The 20,214-nt window shown below is 40.2% G+C and overlaps 1 protein-coding gene across 2 annotated transcripts in view; it reads right to left on the reverse strand.

Moving 5' to 3' along the window:
* ADAM28 (ADAM metallopeptidase domain 28) overlaps window positions 1–18,980 on the reverse strand; it is a 90,382-nt gene extending 71,402 nt beyond the window's left edge. Inside the window, exons 1-2 of one of the 2 annotated variants that reach the window (XM_021001188.2) lie at window positions 17,588–18,980; window positions 2,653–2,765 (exon numbers count right to left, since the gene is read on the reverse strand). In XM_021001188.2, the coding sequence (XP_020856847.1) occupies window positions 2,653–2,765; window positions 17,588–17,639 (165 nt within the window). In that variant the 5' untranslated portion in view covers window positions 17,640–18,980. The remainder of the gene's footprint in view (window positions 1–2,652; window positions 2,766–17,587) is intronic. The other variant, XM_021001187.2, reaches the window with a different exon arrangement.
* Window positions 18,981–20,214: the final 1,234 nt, after the last annotated feature.

Raw genomic sequence — 20,214 nt, forward strand, 5'->3', positions numbered from 1 at the left:
TATGTATCTTTGCATCCTTTGGCACATAAGTGATCCACCAGTGCTTTGCATATTACTAATACACCCCATAGTTAAATTAAGCTAGCTATAATATGAGAGAGAGAGAGAGAGAAAGAGAGAGAGAGAGAGAGAGAGAGAGAGAGAGAGAGAGAGAGAGAGAGAGAGAGAGAGAGAGAGAGAGAGAATGTGTGTGTACTGGACTTAGAGCCAGGAAGACTTGGTTTCAACTCTTGTCCCTAAAACCCAGTGGCTATACAACCTTGAGTAAGTCTTTACAAAACACTTTTTCCCACAAATAAAGGCAAATCTAAACAATTGGAAAAATAATTACTCATGAGTAGACCAAGCCAATATAATCAAAATGACCATTCTACTGAAATTAATTTACTTATTCAGTGCCAGACCAACCAAACTACTAAATAATAATTTTATAGAGATAGGAAAAAAAAATTAAAAAAATTCAGCCGGAAGAACAAAATGTCAAGAATTTCAAAGAAATCAGTGGAAAAAAGGAGGAGGGGAGGTGGCCTAGCCATAGCAGATCTCAAATTGTATTACAAAGTGGTAATCATCAAAAAAAATATAATATTAGTGGGATCAATGGAATAGATTAGGTACACAATACACAGTAGTAAATAACCATAGTCAAAGTGTTCAATGAACACAAAGATCCAAGCTTTCGAGACAAGAACTCACTATTTAACAAAAACTGCTAGGAAAACTGGAAAGCAGTTTGAAAGAAACTGGGTATATAGACCAACATCTTAGACCACACACCAAGATAAGGTCAAAATGGGTGTATGATTTATACAGAAAGGATGATACCATAAGCAAAGTAGGGGAGTGTGGAAGGGTTTACTTGTCACATCTATGGATATGGAAAGAATTTATGACCAAACAAGATATAAAGAGCATTACAGGATATAAAATAGATAATTTTGATTCCACTACATTAAAAAGGATTTTTGTATAAGCAAAACCAATGCAGACAAGATTAGAAGGAAAGTAGAAAACTGGGGGAACATTTTTTACACCAAGTTCTCTGACAAAAACCTTGTTTCACAAATATATGCAAAATTGAGTCAAATTTGTAAGAATACAAGTAGTTCTTCAATTGACAAAGTGTCAAAAGGTATGGGCAGGCAGTTTTTAGTTGAATAAATCAAAGCTGTCTATAGTCATATGAAAAAATGTTCTAAATCACTATTGATTAGGGAAGTGCAAATTAAAACAACACTGAGGTATCACATCACACCTATCAGATTGACTAAAATGACAGAAAAGGAAAATGACAAATGTTGGAGGGGATGTGGGAAAAGTGGGACACTAATGCATTGTTGGTGGAGTTGTGAACTGATCCAACCATTCTGGAGAGCAATTTGGAATTATGCTTAAAAGGTTATAAAACTGTGCATGCCCTTTGATCCAGCAATAGCACTACTAGGTCTATATCCCAAAGATATCAGGAAAAAGAGAAAAAAGGATCTATATGTAACAAAATATTTATAGCAGCTCTTTTTGTGGTGGCAAAGACTTAGAAATTGAGGGGATCTGTCAATTGAGAAATGGCTCAATAAGTTGTGGTATATGGGTGTGATGGAATACTATTGTGCTCTAAGAAATGACTAGCAGTATTCTTTCAGGAAATCCTAGAAAGTCTGGTGCAAAGTGAAGTGAGCAGAACCAGAACACCGTACACAGTAGTTGGTTGCTTCATTGGTTGCTGTCCTTTGTTCTCAAAGAGGACCAAAACAACATCATTATGTTGGGGTCAAGGTACAGTGGGTCCAACCGCAGCTGTTCTGACCAATGTGAGCTCAGAATGCTCTACCACATGTCAGGCACAAATAGCCTATCTGAACATTTGGGGTACAGTCTCAAAATTTGCACATTGCACGTTTCTTTTCAGCTACTTCAATTCTGCTTTGCTCATAGAGCACAGCACCTTGTTTGATGTAAGCATGCCATACTGGGGGTTCCTTTGCCAGTGTTTCCCACGTCATGCAATCAATTTCAAAGTTCTTCAGAGAAACCTCTTGAGGGCCTTCTTGTATTGCTTCTTCTGACCACCATGTGAGTACAGCAACAGCAATATTTTATGATGATAGTGAATGACTTAGCTATTCTCAGCAATACAATGATACAACATAATTCTGAAGAACCTATAATTAAAATACTATCTGCTTACAGAGAAAGAGCTGACGATGTCTGAATGCAGATTGAGGAGTTCTTTTTTTAAAAAAAACCCGCTTTGTTTTTCTCATTTTTTTTGTCTGTGACCAATATGGAGATATGTTTTGCATTACTGCATGTAAAACCTATATCAAATTGTTGGTTTTCTCAACGAGGAAGGAGGGAAAAGAGAGAGGAAGAGAACTTGGAACTCGATTTTTTTAAATGAATGGTAAAAATTATTTTGCATGTGATTGGAAAAATAAAATGTTTAATTAAAATAAAAGTCAAGCATTCATTGAATGCCTACTTCGCTTCAGGCACTGTGTTAAGTACTAGAGATACAAAGAAAGGCCAAAAACATCCTCTGCTCTCAATGAGTCTCTAACTGATTTCAGTTTTTTAAGTTAAAAATTAACATGAAATACATTTGAAAATATAGCCCAGTGAAATTTTCTATGATGATATCAAATGCCATACCTGCTTTTTGATCCCCTGGTCTTCCTTTACATCTCTCTTATGTAGGACATGACGTTTCCGTGGATAAATTACATCAAATATCTTTTTCCCAGGGGATTCATTGACAGCTCTTACTAGGAAAAATAAGAAGGAAGATTATTGAAGCAACATTGGAATATGCCAGTTCATAAATGAAATATTTCCTTGAACTAGTCACTAGCCATAGCCCTTCAATGTTTGTCAAACGCTTGATGTGCTTGCTACATTCAAGCCTTCCAATGACCCTGTGGGGAAGGTTCTGTCATTGGAATTATACCGATTTTACAAATGAGGAAACTGTGGTCCAGATAAAGTAAGAGATTTTACTCACATTGCTATGGAGTGTCAGATAGAAGATTCTAAGCTAGTTCTCACCTAATTCCATGCCAAAGGTGTTTTCAATTCAGATCAACTCAATTCAAACTTTGATTTAAGTAAAAACATTGTACCATTTCCTGGGAGATAAAGAGAGAAAAATGAAACAATTCCTATTCCCAATGAAATCATCTTTTATTGTAGGGAAGCACCATGCAGAAGTAAATATGAAACAAGTACAGACACCACACTTTCTCAGGTGACAATTACTTGCCCAGAGCTGAAATAAGTCAAAGCTGCTACCGAGAAAGTATAGAAGATCCTAGAATTTATTCATAGTAGGTACTTAAATGAATTAATGAAAGAATGAATACGTCAAAGTCCACGTAAGGAGATGTCAAATACAAAGGGAAAGCAGGTGGATGCCATAGTGGATAGACTGTTTAACTTGGAGTCAGGAGAACCTGAGTTCAAATGCTGATTCATATTTTAGCCATGTGACTTTGGGCAAGTCACTAATTCTCTGTGTCTCAATTTTCTCATCTGTAAACTGGGGATAATCACAGGAACTACCTCACAGAGTTGTAGTGAGGATCAAATAAAGTGCTATGTGTAAATTCCATTGCAAACCTTTAAAACATTATGTGAATATTATTATTATTATATCAGAAATCATAGAAGTCAAGATAAAGATGCATATGCCATTCTTCCTATGATGCCCAAATTTTCCCTATACATTCTGTGTTAGAATGGGGAAGGCAGACATGAGGAAGAGGGATGGGGATTAGCCTGTTAACAATCAATCAAATCACCAATCAATGAACAAACACACAAATTAATTAAGTAAATAATAAAATGAATAAATAAATGGATAGATAAACTAAATCCCTCAATTTAAAGCATTATCTTCATCTCAGTTCAGCCAGATTTTTAAAAGTGCTTCCTATGTGGGAGACAGCCTGGCTCTTAGGGTAGAAATGGGATGGCCTGAGAGAGGATAACTATATGAAAGTTTGACCTCTGACATATACTGGTTGTTTGACTGTAGGCAAGTCTCTTAACCTCTTGGTGTCCTAAGCAACTCTGTAAGACTAAATAGCATGACTGTTATCAATCTTCATTAGTAAAGTAAATTTCTACCCTGAGAAGCTGTCACTACAAAGATGAAATTCCAGGTCTGCATGAAGAAATTCAAAAGATTTTATACTGAGTGCCCCTACCTGTCCCAAGGAGCTTATATTATTTTGGGAGATATAATGTATCCAAAGACAAGTAAATTAAATGTTTATATTCAAAATAATTCAAAATAACGATATATTCAAAATAAAACTGTTTATATTCAAAATAATTGAGAGAGAAGATTAATAACTTCTGTATGAATAGGAAAGGCCTTGTGTTGGAGGTAGCATCTAAGTTAAGCTTTAAAAGGCTAAGAGATTTTTGTGGGTTTTTTAAATTTTTTTTCCCAAAAGTAGAGGTGAGCACATAGAGCATCATAGGCATGGGAGATAACCTTAGCAAAGGTGATCAGATGGCCAAGGGAATGCTACCCTTGGGGAAGCAGAAAGTTGGCCAATGTGACCAGAAGGTAGAATTGATGTGTGTGGGGGGGGTGAAATCAGTGAAAAAAGACAAAACAGAAAAACTTGATGAGGGCTTTTCAATGGCAGACAAAAGAGTTTATGTTTTATTCAAGAAGGAAAGGGAACCACAGAGGAGAGTAACATAACCAGGTCAATATTTCAGTCAAGTTAATTCAAAATGTCTCCCTGTGATGGAGTTACTTACACATTGATCAACCCTTGAACACTGGAAACCACTGGATGAAGGGGGGGGAGTGCAAAATTTTGGGGTCAGGGACTTATGTCCTGGCTGTCATTTAGGAACTATGGGACACCTTGATTAAGACATTTTGTCATAATATTATGGCAAAAGCTCAGGAATGGTAGTCATAAGACATGGGCCCAAATTATATTTCATCCACTTACTAGGCATGTGACCTTAATTAAGTCAGTCCATGAACAAGCATTTATTAAGAACCTACTATGCATCAAACATTGTACTAAGCACAGGTGATAAAAAGAAAGACAAAAGCAATCCCTGTCCTCAAGGAACTTACAAACTAGTAGGAGAAATAAGATTGCAAATAACTAGGTACATAAAAGATAGATGCATCTCAGAGGGGAAAATACTAGCAACTGGGGAGGCCATGGAAAGGGAGAGTTAGAACCAGGGAAGGGCTTCTATGGGAGATAATATTTGATCTGAGTCTTGAAAGAAGAGAAAGAAATTAAGAGGCAGAGAGGTAAGGGGACAGGGAATTCTAGGCATAAGGAGAGTCAGTACAAAAGCATAACAATCATGTTGTATCATGCATGAGGCTCAGCATGTAAGCCAGTATAGTTGAATCATGGAATTTAGAAACGGATAAAATGAAAAAAAATGGGAAAGGTAAGAAAGGGTCAGCTTTTTACTGGATTCTTAAATTTCTTTTCCAGCCTAAATGATCTTAAAAGTCCCTTCTACTTCTCAATCCTCTCACCTTTCTAGGCCTCAGTTTCCTTCTATGAAATAAGAGTGCTGGACAAATAGATCTCTGAGGTCTTCTCCAATTTTCACAATAGATTATAACTTTATCTTCCATATATGAGCTTAAGTAATCTTTCTAAATGGTTGGACAGTATTCTTGATTCCTGGAACTTAGCTTATCATGGGCCAGGACACTATTTTGATGTTGTGTGTCGGACATCTTTGAGGATATACTCTGCTTCCCTCTATTAGAAATTTCCAACCCCATTTAATAAGGTATGTTATTGTTGGACCTAATGGTCTCTAAAAGCTCTTCCAGCTCTAAATCTGTGATGCCACCATCCTACGCATGGACAGAAGAACAGGAAGAAAGTAACACCAGAAATGTATATCCGAAGACAAAAGCTTATAGAGAAGTCAGTGAAAGAGTCACAGAATAATATTATTTTAGAAAGCCAAAGACCAACAGAATAAAAGTGAGGGCAGTCTCATGCAAGATTACCACCAACAGAGAGCGAGTAGAGATAAAGAAATATCTATTGTTTATAGCTGTGGCCCAGACTGACACATAAGAAGTTAATTTCCCTTAAAGAAGAACATAGAGTCTGTGGGCAAGCCACTAAATAGCAAGTAATTAGCCTTAGAATGGGAGAACATGGATGGAGGCCACCTTAGGCCCTGAAAAGAATAGATACAGCCTCATCATTAGTTGGACCACAACAATTCACTACAACAAAGTCTGAACCTAAATGCAGAGTGCCTTTTCTAAATGTAGACTAGATGATGTAATGAATGTATCTGAGGAGAGAATCATCACTTGGTCAGTGGAAGCAAATGCCAAGGAACCAGATGAATAAATGTATAGTAGAATGTGGCCCAATTTCATTATCAAGGATTAAAGCAAAAGGACTATTATTATTATTGCTAGTGGGCTATTTTTTTTACCTCTTATATATTGTTCTAAGGTGTACATGCATTATGTTCTATGTTTTTAGAGTCTTAGCTTGTAATTTAATGCTTTGCATTATAACATATTTATTTTATATCATATTAATATGGATTTCAATTATCCAAGGGACTGAAATGCTTTTTGTCTATGAGGAGAAATGTAACACCAGCTTCAATGGCCCTGACACTATAGATACTGTTACTACATTTTGTTTTTGGCAATTGGGGTTAAGTGACTTGCCCAGAGTCACACACCTAGTAAGTGTCAAGTGTTTGGTCTAAGGCTGGATTTGAACTCAGGTGCTCCTGACTTCAGGGCCGGTGCTCTAACCATTTAGCCACCCAGTTGCTCCTGTTACTATATTTTTAAGGAGAGAATTGAATGTAGAGAAAGACAGTCAAATTATCTGTCATTATGGAGTATGTTTTAACTGTTATGGCTAGAGAAAGATTGCATGAGAATGCAGAGAAAAGATGAAGAGAACCTCTTTCTTGATAGACTCAGTTATTGAACCGTCAGAGACAAAAGACCAAAAAAAAAAAGATTCCTAAGAGAACTGAGTTTCAACTCTTATCTTGTAAACAAACTTGGCTACCATCTTGAAAGAACTGAATTATGATATAGTATTTCCAGACTTAAGGAGTAACTATAACAGTAATGTAGCACTGACTAGGGCTATGACCAGTCCCATATCTAATACTTTGTAATCAAGAATTTGTATTTTATGTTATTATTTGTTACACTATTCATAAATTGCATATTCAGTAACCTGTAAATTTATTTGATCCTAGGAGATTAGGGGATTAACTTTTGAGAGAAATGAGTGAGAGTTTATTGGAAAAGAGGCATCTCCAATTTATTTAATAAATGATATATAATGAATCAGGACAGGAATTTAGAACAAATTGATTAATAAAAGAGATATTGTAATTTTAACATTTTTTTAAAAAGCCAGAACAGATTACTTGATTGTGTTCGAATATAGCATAAATGAATGTAAATACTTTTTTTTAAGCATTTACTATATGTCAAGGGAAGCTACATGGCTCAGTGGATAGAGCACCAGGCTTTGAGTCCGAAAGACTCATTTCCCTGAATTCAAATATGGCTTCAGACACTTACAAGCTGTGTGACCATGGGCAAGTGACTTTACCCTGCTTGCCTCAGTTTCCTTATCTGTATATGGGTTGGAGAAGGAAGTTGCAAACTGCTCCAGTATCTTTGACAAGAAAATCCCAAATGGGATCCCGGAGAGTCAGCCACAACTAAATCAACATAACAACAATGTATGCCGAGCACTTTGATAAGTATTGCAGATAAAAAAGAAAACTTAACCAATCTCTGTACTCAGGGAGAAGACATGATTTAGTGGAGACAATAGACATAGCAGGGTTCAGCTTCAGAGCATGTGGAAAGTGTTGAAGCCTCTTAGGGTGAACACCAAGGTCAAAGGCAAGGTTCAGGCACCCCGAGTATGCATCAGTAGATCAGGTGGCAATGTCCAGGTGGTTTGAAGACTATGTAATCAGGGCATATGTTAAGGTCCAGTGCTGTACCCTGTTCCCTGGAGGCTGGTGATTTTTATTTTTTGGTTATCTAGGGCAGTATGAGTGGCCATGTCCTTTACCCATGGTTGTAGAGGAGAGGGTAGTTGGTCTGACAGTCAGCAGGCAGCAGAGGCTTTGTGTAATCTCCTGCAGGGTTCAGACAGGAATCAACACAGCCAGGAGAACCACCCAGCAACTGCTGAGAACTAGGCAGTGGCAGCTGGAGCAGGAAGGGAAGGATTTTTCTCAGGTCTGCTCCTCACAACCTGTTTTTGGGGACCCACTGTAATCTAGATGATCTAGAGGCTAGAGTGGGGAAGAAAAATTCCACATGCCTGCTTTTACTGGGCCCTTGGGCTGCCCCATGGGATCTGGGTGGTAGAGGGGCAGGATGTTCGCAAACAAATGACAAAAAAAATTATAAGCTAGCAGCAGGTAGAGAGAGGAAATGATGCCCCTATCCCTGCTACATGTAGGAATAGTCAATCCAAAACCCTACTATATAGGAAAAGGAAACCTTCCTAATGTTTCAGGCAAGCAAAGCTAGCCCTAAAGTGAAGGCATGCCCCCATTTTCACTGAACCAGAGAAACACATATTACTATACATCTAGACCTGAAAGGAATTACAGAGACCATCTCAACTAACTTCCTCATCTTGCAGATGAGGTCATTGTGGCTTAAGGAGTTTAATTGGAATGACCAAAGTTACCAAGGCAGAAATGGTCAGAGGTGAGAGTTGAACCAGTGGTCCTTCCTCTTCATTACACTGTCTTCCAGACAGTGAACAAAACCCATCATTTGGCCTAGTACACTGGAAGAGATTTTGATGACAGTGGAGTCCAACAGCCTAGGAACAGACTCTCCCACTCAGATCTGTATATTTGAATAAGACCTGAGGCCTGGCAATGAAAGGGCAGAATATCCTCTAGGACACTGTGAACCATCATTGTGGCTGGAATGAGGCAAGTCCAGTTAATAAGATTTTCTGATTGTGGGAAAGTCAGCAAATTTTCCTCCATGGTAACTTTTCTAGCAACTTCCTTTTTTCAGTTCTAAAGCATGAAACTTTCATATGAGTACTTAAGGTTATACAAATGATATTAGTGATTAGAGGGTAACATGGTATAATGGGAAATGTGCTCCGTTTGAAATCATAGGAACAACAGTTTAGAAGAGTGAGATGACTAAGTCCAACCATATTTGCTCAGGATCAAACAGCTGGGAAGAGTCTGAAGCAAGATTCAAACCCACATATTTTTACACCAAATCCTGGGCTCTAGCCACTCAACTGTCTTGCTTCTCAAGCTAGGTGACTCAAGTTCAATTCTCAGGTCTACCATTTATTAGCTTTGTGACCTTGGGCAAGTCATTAACCTCCCCGAGCTTCAGTTTCTTCATCTATAAAATGAGGCTGTGAAACCAGTTAGCCTCTCAGGACTGAGGTTCCTTCAAGTCCTAGATTGATTAGCCTTTGGTCAATATCTACATAGGTTTGCAAAACACTTTACATTTATTATCTCATTTGAAATGTGATGGAGGGGTTACAGGGGTTATTATTGTCCCCATTTTATGAAGGGGGAGACTGAGGATTAAATGACTTGTTCACAATCGTACAACTTGCAGTTATCATAGGTAGGATATGAACCCATTTCCTCCCCTCCCTAAAGCTAGTGTTCTTTCCTCTAGAGCACATACTCATTGAATTTGTCAAGGTCAAATAAAAAAGTCACTGATAAAAGAATCTTACAAATAGCTTGAAGATTTGCAAAATGTTTCCAATGTGTTATCTCATCCAGTCCTCACAAAGCCCTGAAGAGGTAGATGCTAAAATCATCCCCCTTTTACAAATGGGGAAACTGAGTTTCAGAGAAACTTAATAATGCTCAGGATCATATAACTTTCAATTTTAAGAGGCAAGAGTCATACCCACAGCTTCCTAACTCTAGGTCTAGGCCAATTACAATTAAAGCAGACAAATGTGTTCTTTTAACCTTTGAAAAACCACCTTTCTTGGATTGGAACACAATCTGACTTCATTATTAAACAGCATGTGTTGCAAACAAGCCATAATGAATTTCCCTTCAAAGACATTCAACTTTTTGAATCTCAGGAAGACACTGAGAAGAAAGGACCTTGGACTTGGGACAATTCGTGTTGATTTCCAGCCACTCCCCACACCCTTAAATACTGTTTTGCTGTTGCCTCCTTCTGCTAGATGACAGCTTAGCTTCTTCCCAGCTGAATAAGTCCAGGTTAATCATTTTGAAGCAGGCAGAACGAACACAAGTAACTGCCATCCTGGGATTACAGAAATCCAGTGTGTAACATAATACTTGTCCCCTTATTCATTTTCATTCTTGCTTTCTCACCCTCCAGAATTTCCCACAGAACTCACAGTAGCTGGGTTTGCATTGGAGAAAGTGAGGCAGAGGCCAGTTGAAGGAAATATTTTGTCGGTGATTTTAGATGCAATACTACTGACTCATGATTTCATCGCTATGGGGAATCTCTAGTGTGGGAATTCCCTTTACTTATCCAGATGAGCAACTTTTCATGGTTTCTAGTCTAAATAGTTTCCTGGGAGGTCAAAGGACTTGTCCATGGTAACACACTTGTCAATGTCAGTGGAAGGACTTGAACTCAGGTCTTTCTGTCTCTAAGGCCAGCTTTCTAGTGATGATGCTTACCTTTCTTTCATTTCACTGTTTTAGAAAGTATTTACAATTCATTTCTAGTTAAGTCACTTACTAGATTTAAATGCCCAGGAACGATTAGGTTTTGTGAATGAAAAATATTCATGTTTGTACATGAGAAGCAGGGTTATTCCATCAAAAAGAACCTGCCATTTGGAGTCCGAGGACCTGAGTTCAAATCCAGAACTCCTCCTGGCTCATCGTGTGACCTGGGATTATCACTCTGACTAGCTGCACCTCAGTATTCTCATCTGGGAAGTGATCAGTTTGGATCAGATGGCGCTGAAGTCTCTTCGTGTTCTGAAACAATAATCTCTGACCCTATGACCCTCCATCTCAGTTCAGAATGAATGTGCCCTATTTTAGGGGAAAGCTCAGATGTGTCCAAATCACAGAGCAGAGGAGCTGGGGGATATGAAGAGAACCCTTCTCTCAGTAGAATGTGAGTGTGTCAAGGTCAGTGACCCCTCTGATTTGTCTTGGTGTTCCCTTCTCTCCTTGGATCCAGCCACTCCCCTGGCACAGGTCCTCATCTCCTCATACTTGAGCTATCAAAAGTTAGTGTGTCTACTTCCAGTCTCTCCTGCCTCCAGTCTTTCTTCTAGTCAGCTACCAATGTGATTTTCCTAAAGGGTAGGTACAATCTTGGTACCCCCTCAGTCAATGAATCCCAGTGGCTCCTTATCACTGTAGAATTAAATACAAAATCCCCTATTAGGTGCTCAACGTCCTTCATAACCCAGCTCCCTCCCATTATATTTCTAATGTTTCCTCTTTAATTAAGTGACATTGGCTTCTTTGCTATTCCACTCCATTTACTGACTCCAGGCATCTTCACTGCCTGGAATGTTTTCACTCCTCATCTCCACTTCTAGGCTGCCCTGGCTTCCTTCATGACCCAGCTAAAATCCACCTCGTCCAGGAAGCCTTCTCCAATCATTCTTAATTCTAGGGCCTTCCCTCTGTTGCTCATTTCCCGTTTATCCTGTAACCAACTTGTTTGTATATCCTTGTTTGCTTGCTGTCTTCCCATTAGACTGTAAGCTCCTCGAAGGCAGGGACTGCCTTTTCCCTTTCTTTGTTTCCCCAGTCCTTAGCACCATGCTGGCACAGGGCAGGTATTTAATAAACATGTATTGATTCACTGATATATGTCTTCTGCACCATTGAATTGTTCTTGTAACTTGACACTTTTTGAAGTAATATGGGGATTTCTATTTTTGTGCTGGGAAAATCCATGAAACCCAAGTCATTTGTTTTTTCTGTAAATACATTTTTTCTTCTGTAGTCCATATTCCCTGTGGGGTCCAGGATAGATGGAGACCTGGGTTCTCCTCCCATGGTAGTGACTTTCTGGAACTGTGATCTGGAACAAGGTGTTCCATCTCTTGGGGCTCTGATTCTTCCTTGGGAAAATGGGGGGGAAATACATTGCCTTCCCCCACTCACAGGGTTGTCTTATGCTTTATAAGCCTGAAATTGCTCTGTCATTTTGAGCTATTATTATTTTGTTTGTTTTTATGACTGGAAGAAATAGTACAATGCATGATAATGATAATGATAAACAACTATTATTACATAGCACTTTAATTATTTATATACATATATCACTGTATTATATAGGATTTTACAAAAATAGAGAGACAGTCAGAGATCGATAAATCAAAAGACAGAGATAGAGAAATGCATTATCTCATTCGATTCTCATAACAACCCTATGTGCTAAGTGTTAATGTAACCCCCATTTTACAGATGAGGAAATTAAGACTGAGAAGCTAAGTCACTTGCCCAGGGTCATACAAGTAGGAAGTACCCGAGGCAGGATTTGAACTCAGGTCTTCCTGAGACCAATGGTCTCTGCTATGGAACCTAATTCTCTTGGAAGATTCCTAACTGGTACACAATAAGCAGCATGGACAAAGAGCTGGACTTGGTGATAAGAAGACCTGAGATCAGATTCTGCTTCTGATGCTGATTAGCTGTGCAACCATGGAAAAATGGCTTCATCTTTCTGAGCCTCAGGCAACTCTGTGAGACAGTTAGTCATCATATAGCATCAAGAAGGAGATGTTGTGAGGGTTTAATCTGGGGCAACATCAGTGTTTTACCTTGCTCACGGTGAGAATGGTTTTATAACTGAGAGCAATAGAGAAGCTATCGGTAGGTTGGGGTCCGGTGCCCTGATAAAATCACAGGCAAAAAGTAAACTACATGCCAGGTTCTGTGCTAAGCACTTGGATATAAAGACAAATAATGAAATATTCTCCATTCTAATGGGTATCAAATGAATATTGATGGGCCATTTTTTGGATTCATCATATAGTGAACACATTTCTCCCTTTCTCTCTATCTCTGTGTCTCGCTCTCTTTTCTCCCATCTTTTTTTCTCTCACTTCTCTCTCTGACTCCCTTTTCTTTCATCCCTCTTTCACCTCTCGTTTCACTCTCTCCTTCTGTCCATCCCTTTTCTATCTCTTCTCTTCAGTCTCTCCCTCTCAATCTTCACTTGTCCCTCCATCTAAGCTATTCTCTCTCAATCTCTTTCTCATTCTCTCTTCGTGTACTTTTCTCTCATCTCTGTCTCTCTATATCTATCTCTCTGCTTTTCTCTCTCTTTGCATTTTGGTTTTTCCGTCTGTCACTTTGTCTCTTTCTCTTCCTCATTGTCTCTCCCTTTATTCCTCATTGCATTTCTCTGTTTCTCTGTCTCTCTGCCTCTGTCTCTGTCTCTGTCTCTCCCTCTCTCTCTCTCAGCACCATGAATGTTTGTTTGTATCTTTTCCTATAATGAAATCCCAATGGCACTTTTATGTCTCTGAGGAATGCAAAGTACTTTCCAAACATCTGGACTCATTTTTCCTCCTCAAAGGATGAGGGAGCAGGCAATGGGGTCAGAGTAAATTTGTCCAATGGGCACAAAGCTTCCACAAGTCCTTTCATTTTTTGTTGGTAGGTGGGTGACAGATCCATCATTTAATTGGAATAGGGAACTCCCAGTATGGAGATTCTTTTCACTAATTGCAGATTGGCAATGTATGTAACACTTATAGACTTAGAGAGACACTAAGAATGCTGAGGGGCAGCCAGTTGGGGCAATGGATAGGGCTCCAGGCCTTGATTCAGGAAAATCTAAGTTCAAATCTGGCCCCTGACATTTAATAGCTGTGTGACCTTGAGCAAGTCACTTTACCTTTATTTGCCTCATCTGTAAAATGGGGACATACTTGAGAAGGAAATAGCAAACCACTCTAGTATCATTGCTAAGAAATTCATGAAAGAGTTGGACATGACTGAACAAATGAATACCAAAAACACTGAAGGCTTAGGTGACCCACTGACGATCACTTAGACCAAATAGTCATTCAGGTAAGTGATGCAGAGACTGCACTTGAGCCTAGATCTCCTTGCCTCCCATCCCAGCATCCCCCGCATCCCCCATAGCCTCTCAATTGGGCATTCATAAGCTTTGTCATTTTGAATTTTTTTGAGTTGCATCAAGGAGAATTATCTTCCCCTCTCTGTCATGTGAGAAGAAAGGCTTCAAATTGGGACACATGTGGGAATATCTTGGGAAGCCAGTGGAATCCCACTACAATCCAAAGACTCCATTAAGGGAAATACGATAAAGCAGGAAAAAAAAAAAAAAACAACAACTGAGTGTTCAATCAGAAGCCCCAGATTCAAATCCTGGCGCTGCTGTTTGTGAGTTAGGAACCTTATGAGAGAGTCATATAAAGTCTCAGAACATCAATTTCCACATTTTCACACTGGGCACACAGGTCTATCACTATCTACCTCACTGAGTTGTTCTGAGGAAGGCATTGGAAAATGCTCTTGAAATTTTCTTTGTTGTTGTTGTGGTTCTGAGCTATATGGGGACTGGCTTTGCTCTGCTTGGCCTCAAGGAGCACAATAGGAGCAATGAGTATAAATCGTAAAGATGAGTTCTGGGCTTGAGATGGGGGGGGGGAGTTCTAGAGCTGTAGGAAAGTGGAATGAGTGGCTTTAAGAAGTATGGGGGTCTGGAATTCTTTAAGGAGTGATGGGTCTCCACTTGTCAGGTATATTATACAAACAATGCCTCTTCAGGTGAAGGAAATTTCTGGCATGGCCAGTCTCTTTTCTGGTGCACGTAGTGGCTAATTTCTAGTCATCAAGAGTTGCTGGAGCACTGAGTGAAGTGCTTTGACCTCAATCACACAGCCAGCATGTGCCAAGGGAGACCAAGGATCGAGGTGTTTCTGATTAGATGGTCTCTGGTCTGAGGTCAGTCAATCCACAAGCTTTTATAAAGCACCAGGCACTGCGCTGGTGTGGCCAGCTAGGTGGTGCAGTGGATAGAGCAGTGGATCTGGAGTTAGAAAGATCTGAGTTCAAATCTAACCTGACATTTACTAGCTGTATGATCCTGAAGAATTCACTTAACCCTGTTTGCCTCAGTTTCCTCATCTGTAAAATGATCTGGAGAAGGAAATAGTAAACCACTCCAGTATATTTGCCAAGAAAACCCCAAATGGGATCACAAAAATTCAGACATGACTGAACAACAACATACAAAGAGAAAGAATAAAAATGTCACCACCTTCAAAGAACTTGTGTTCCAAAGAGGGAGACCACATGAATATAAATAAATCCGCAACTGATACACACATGATATATACAGAGTAAATGGGAGATAAACTCAGGAAGACCCTAACAGCTGAGGTGGGGCCAAGGAAAGGGCTCCTACAGAAGACCCAATGCAATGTGAGTCTTGAAGGAAATCAAGGATTCTAAGTGGTTGAGTTGAGGAGACAGCCTGTGCACACATATGGAGTTAGCAGATAACAGGTCATGCGTGAGGAATACCATGTAGGCATGGTATTGGGAGATGTTGGGAGTTCATGTAGATGTGGTGACTCTTAGTGTCATAGAAAGAAACTTGGAGGTCATAGAAAAAAAAACCTTTTATTTGGCAGGAAACTCTTCCTCGGAGGCATGACTTGGTGGGGATCACAGAGCTAATTAGGGGCAGAGCCAGGATTCAAACCCAGGACTTCCATTACCACTCTTTCCACTATCTACAATGAGTGTCTCCTTCATTTCTCTTGGATATATTCACATTTTAGCATTTTAGACCTCCTTACTCATGAACACACACACACACACACACATCTTTCACTGAGATAGCCATTCCAAGAGTCAGAATGGGACAGTGGAAAGAGAGCCTTCTTGGAGTCAAGAAGATCTAGTCTCAGCGCCTCCAGGCAACTCTGTATGACTATGAGTGCAAAAGAAGCCACCACCTGCAGTGGTGGAAGGAGTTTCCTCATTGGGGAAGTTCCTACCCCAGTGAAATCTCAGCTCCAGTTCCTACCCTTCGAAAGATATCTAGAGGATGCTGAAACACACATAGGTGACCAGAACACTTTTGCATCCCACCTTGAATTTTTCAAATTTGTGACAGGAGGTCAATTATCAGGTTTGTATTAATATTGAAATTACACTAAATGATGCCTCAACATTTTATAAACATGAAATACTTTAATCAGATCAGTCCCAAGATCTAGAGGGACATTAAAAGTGATCCAATTTTTCATCACTTTTCAGAAGAAGAAATGGGTATGAAGTGATATGACTTCTTCAAGGTCACACAGTAAGTATCAAAATTGGATTTGAACTTTGAACTTGGGGGGGTGTTCGACTTGATTACTATGAGTTCCCTTCCAACTCTAGGCCTATGATTCCAAATCTAGGGAAGATTTAATTTTCTACCATACACATTGCCTTCTATCTCTCTAAAAAGTCTCATCCCCCCACTTTCCCCTGTGATTTCTAATTTGTCCAGTTGTATATCAGTAATGATAAAAGAGGGCTCCTTTTGGAAGGGATGGGTAATAAGGAATTAATATCTCTGAGGAAACAGAGGCTAAATGAGTTGCTCATCAGCAAAGAACTATTAAGTGTCAGTACCAAGGGTTGAACCCAGATCTCAACTAACTTAAAGTTTACTGTTCTAGCCCCTGAAACCACAGATGTCTGCCCTCTAAAGCAACATGACATCTGTCAGCAGCACAACAATCTTCCTGGCCCAAGGGCTGACCAACCCAAGCATAACGAGGTAGACTTGTCCTGAACACAGACATACTGCATAAGACATTAAGTAGATTGGAGACACCCTCACTGGAGGTCTTCAGGCAGAGGCTGAATGGATGACCACTTGCCCGGGATACTATAGTGGAGATGTTTGGAGGGTCCTCAGTTAAGCTGAGATGCTGTGATTGAACCTTTGACTTGATCTTAGAAAGTCCCAGCTCCTTACTCCCTGGAGGACTTCAGACCTGGCAGTGGGATCACTTCTTGAGAGTGTTACAGACGGATTCTCAGTCAGGTACGGCTTAGACTAGATGGCCTGAGTCTCCCACCAAAGTCCTAGGACCTAGCCACTCTGGTTTAGCCCTCAGTGGCATGGTGCCTTCCTCCTTGACGGCCAGCTTGATATGTTGCTTGATGAACATTTGTTGGGTAGCTTTTAGAGGGAACTCTTTCAGCTCCTAACTTGACCTTTTCCCAACTCTGATAATACTATGATTCATGACTGCCTGAATCAATGTCTTTTGACTTTAAAAAGCAGGTGCTATAAACACCAAGGTAGTGTGATATAGTGAATAGGGCACCAGATTCAAATTCCGCCTCAGACACTCACTACCTGTGTGACCTTGGGGAAGTTTCTTCACCTCTGTGCCTCAATTTCCACATTTGTAAAATAAAGGGTTAGACTTAATCTCTAAAGCCCCCTTCAAGCTCTTGATGTAGATCCTAGGAAAAGGAGAAAAAGATTGTGGGAGGAGAAAAATGCTCCCCAGACACTCCCAAGGGTCACAAACCCTAATAATGCGCTTACCTGGTACTTGAACAAGGATCCCGACTGTAGCCAGCAGTAGTCCGGGGCGCATACTGCCGAGATGCCCAGTTCAAACTGCTTTCCTTGGCTCTGTTTGGTTTGGCTTGGCTCAGCTCAGCTCAGCTCAGCTCCCCAGGGCACGGGTAGGGCTGCTCCCATGGGGCTCCCGCCTGAGAGAGAAGAGAAGCTCTGCCTCTGCCTGCTCCTGCCCCTACGTGAGGAAGTGTTTATTCAAGGTGTTGCACAACCTTCCAGCTGGGCCCTGGCACAGAGAAACCAGAGTGGTTCTGCATGCAGACGGCCTCATGGCTCACTGCTTCTCCAATTACTGGTCCCTACTTTTTGTCTTCCTTTTGAAATGGGAGAGTGTCAGACAATGTAGGGGAGGCTGCCAGCATTTGGGAAGGGACAAGTAGAGAAGGGAAGGGAAGGGGGAAAAAAAGGAGAGGGGAAGGAAAGAGAGAAGTGAAGGGAAAGGAAAGGGAAGAGGAAAAAGAAAGAGGGAAAGGAGGGAAAAGGAAGGGAAGTGAAGGCATGAATTTTCAGAGAGAGCATTTATACCTCAGAAATTGGCAAGCACTAAAATTTATGGATTAATTTATTGATTTATCCTCTGGCTGTCCCCCATGCCTAGAATGCTTTCTCTCCTTATCTCCACCTAGTGGTTTCCCTGGCTTCCTTCAAGTCTCAGGTAAAATGCCATCTGCTAAAGAATGTCTTTCCTGATACCCTTAAGGCTGATATCTTCCCTTTGGGGACTATTTCCTTTTTATCCTGTCAATAGCTTGTTTATACATAGTTCTTTGACTGTTGTCTTCCTCATTAGATTGTGATCTCCTCAAGGGCAGGGACCATTTTATGCCTTTGTTGCATCCCCACTGTTTAGCACAGCGTCTGGAACATAGTAGGCATTTAATAAATGTTTTTTGACTGACTGCTACTTAAGAAAGTGATGGAATGAATATCAATAAACTTAAAAGTGTGACATGTATTTTTTTTGAGATTTTGTTGTTAAATATTTATCAGCACTGTTTGAAGCCAGCACCCAGCTGAGACTAAATACAACACAAGTCATGTGCCCCATGGGGTTTTGAGGAATTACAGGGCTAAAGCTAAAAGAGCTATCAAGGTCATGGAGCCATAGGACCACATATGTATACATTTATGAATGGGTATGAGAGATAACATGGTAAAACATGTTTTTGTTGTTATTGTTGTTCAGTTTTTTCAAACATGTCTAACTCTTTGTGACCCCATATGGGGTTTTCTTGGCAAAGATACTGGAGTGGTTTACCATTTCCTTCTCCAGCTCATTTTGCAAATGAGGAAACTGAGACAAATAGTTTAACTGATTTGCTTAGGGTCACACAGCTAATAAGTGTCTGAGGCCAAGATTTGAACTTAGGTCTTCCTGACTCCAGGCCTTGCACTCTATCCAGTCTGCCACCTAACTGCCCCTTTTTGGAGGATATTAATTTGTCATTGCTGAAGATGATGTGTTGGGGAGGAAAAAATAGAGTAAATTCCAAATTCTTATGCTAAGGATAGATCCCAGCATTGACTATATGCTCCAGAATTTTTCATTAACTTTTTTTTTAAATTCTCCAACCTTCCCAGGCCCAGAGAGTGCTTTCCCATGAGGGAGTAATCGAAGGAGAAGCTGGCCAGACCCGGTGTCATTAAGGATCAAGGAATGGGAGCAGTTTGTCCATTCATTGAGTTACAAGATTCATTATACAATTGGAGTATGGAAAGAATTTGGGACTTTGGTCAGCTAATCCAATTGGCCCAGAGACCATATCCACCTCCCTACCCCGAAGAAAAGAAATCTTATTGTACCTGTTCATGACATGTATAACTTAATTAAAAGGATCTCTTGGATTCAGCTAATGCCACCACTCTGAGGTGTTCGGAATTCTTTATATATACAGAGCATGTTATTCTAACAACATCTCTCTGAAATATGGTGGGGCAGGGCTGGGGAGGGAGGGAGTTTCAGTGATCCTCTCCATTAATCAGTCAGTCAAGAAGCATGTATTAAGCTCCTACTATGTGCTTGGCACTGTGATCCAACAAAAGGGAAAAGATAGCTCTTACTCTCAACAAATGTATGTGTAAGTAAGCTACCTATGGAATAAAGTGGAAATAAGAGGGGGCATTATCAATAAGAGGGAACAGAGAAGTCTCCCTATCCAAGGTGAGATTGTAGGTGTGACTTGAAGGAAACCAAGGAAGCTGTGTACAGAGAGAGATTTCCAGGAATGGGAGACATCTAGTGAAAATGTCCAGTGTGTGGAGAGGGAGTGTCCTATTCTAGGAACAGTAATGGGGCCAGCGTCTCTGGGCTCCATATTATGTGTAGGGGAATGAGGAGAAGGAGTATGGTAAGGTAGGAAGGAGCAAGGTTATAAAGGACTTTCAAAGACAAACAGAGGGTTTGCTTTGTTCCTGGAAGTTCTGGGAGACACTGGAGTTTATCGATTGGGCAGGAATGAGGTTCTGGGAGACATAGCCTAACCTACATTTTAAAATGATCCCTTTGACAGCTGAGTAGAGATGGACTGGAGCAGCCAGAGGCTTGAGGTGGGGAGGCCAATCAGCAGGCTATTGCAGTAAGCTAGGCCTGA

The sequence above is a fragment of the Phascolarctos cinereus genome, unplaced genomic scaffold (genome assembly GCF_003287225.1).
Source record: "Phascolarctos cinereus isolate Bilbo 61053 unplaced genomic scaffold, phaCin_HiC Scaffold_2;HRSCAF=192, whole genome shotgun sequence".
In the NCBI taxonomy this organism is placed as follows: Eukaryota; Metazoa; Chordata; class Mammalia; order Diprotodontia; family Phascolarctidae; genus Phascolarctos; species Phascolarctos cinereus.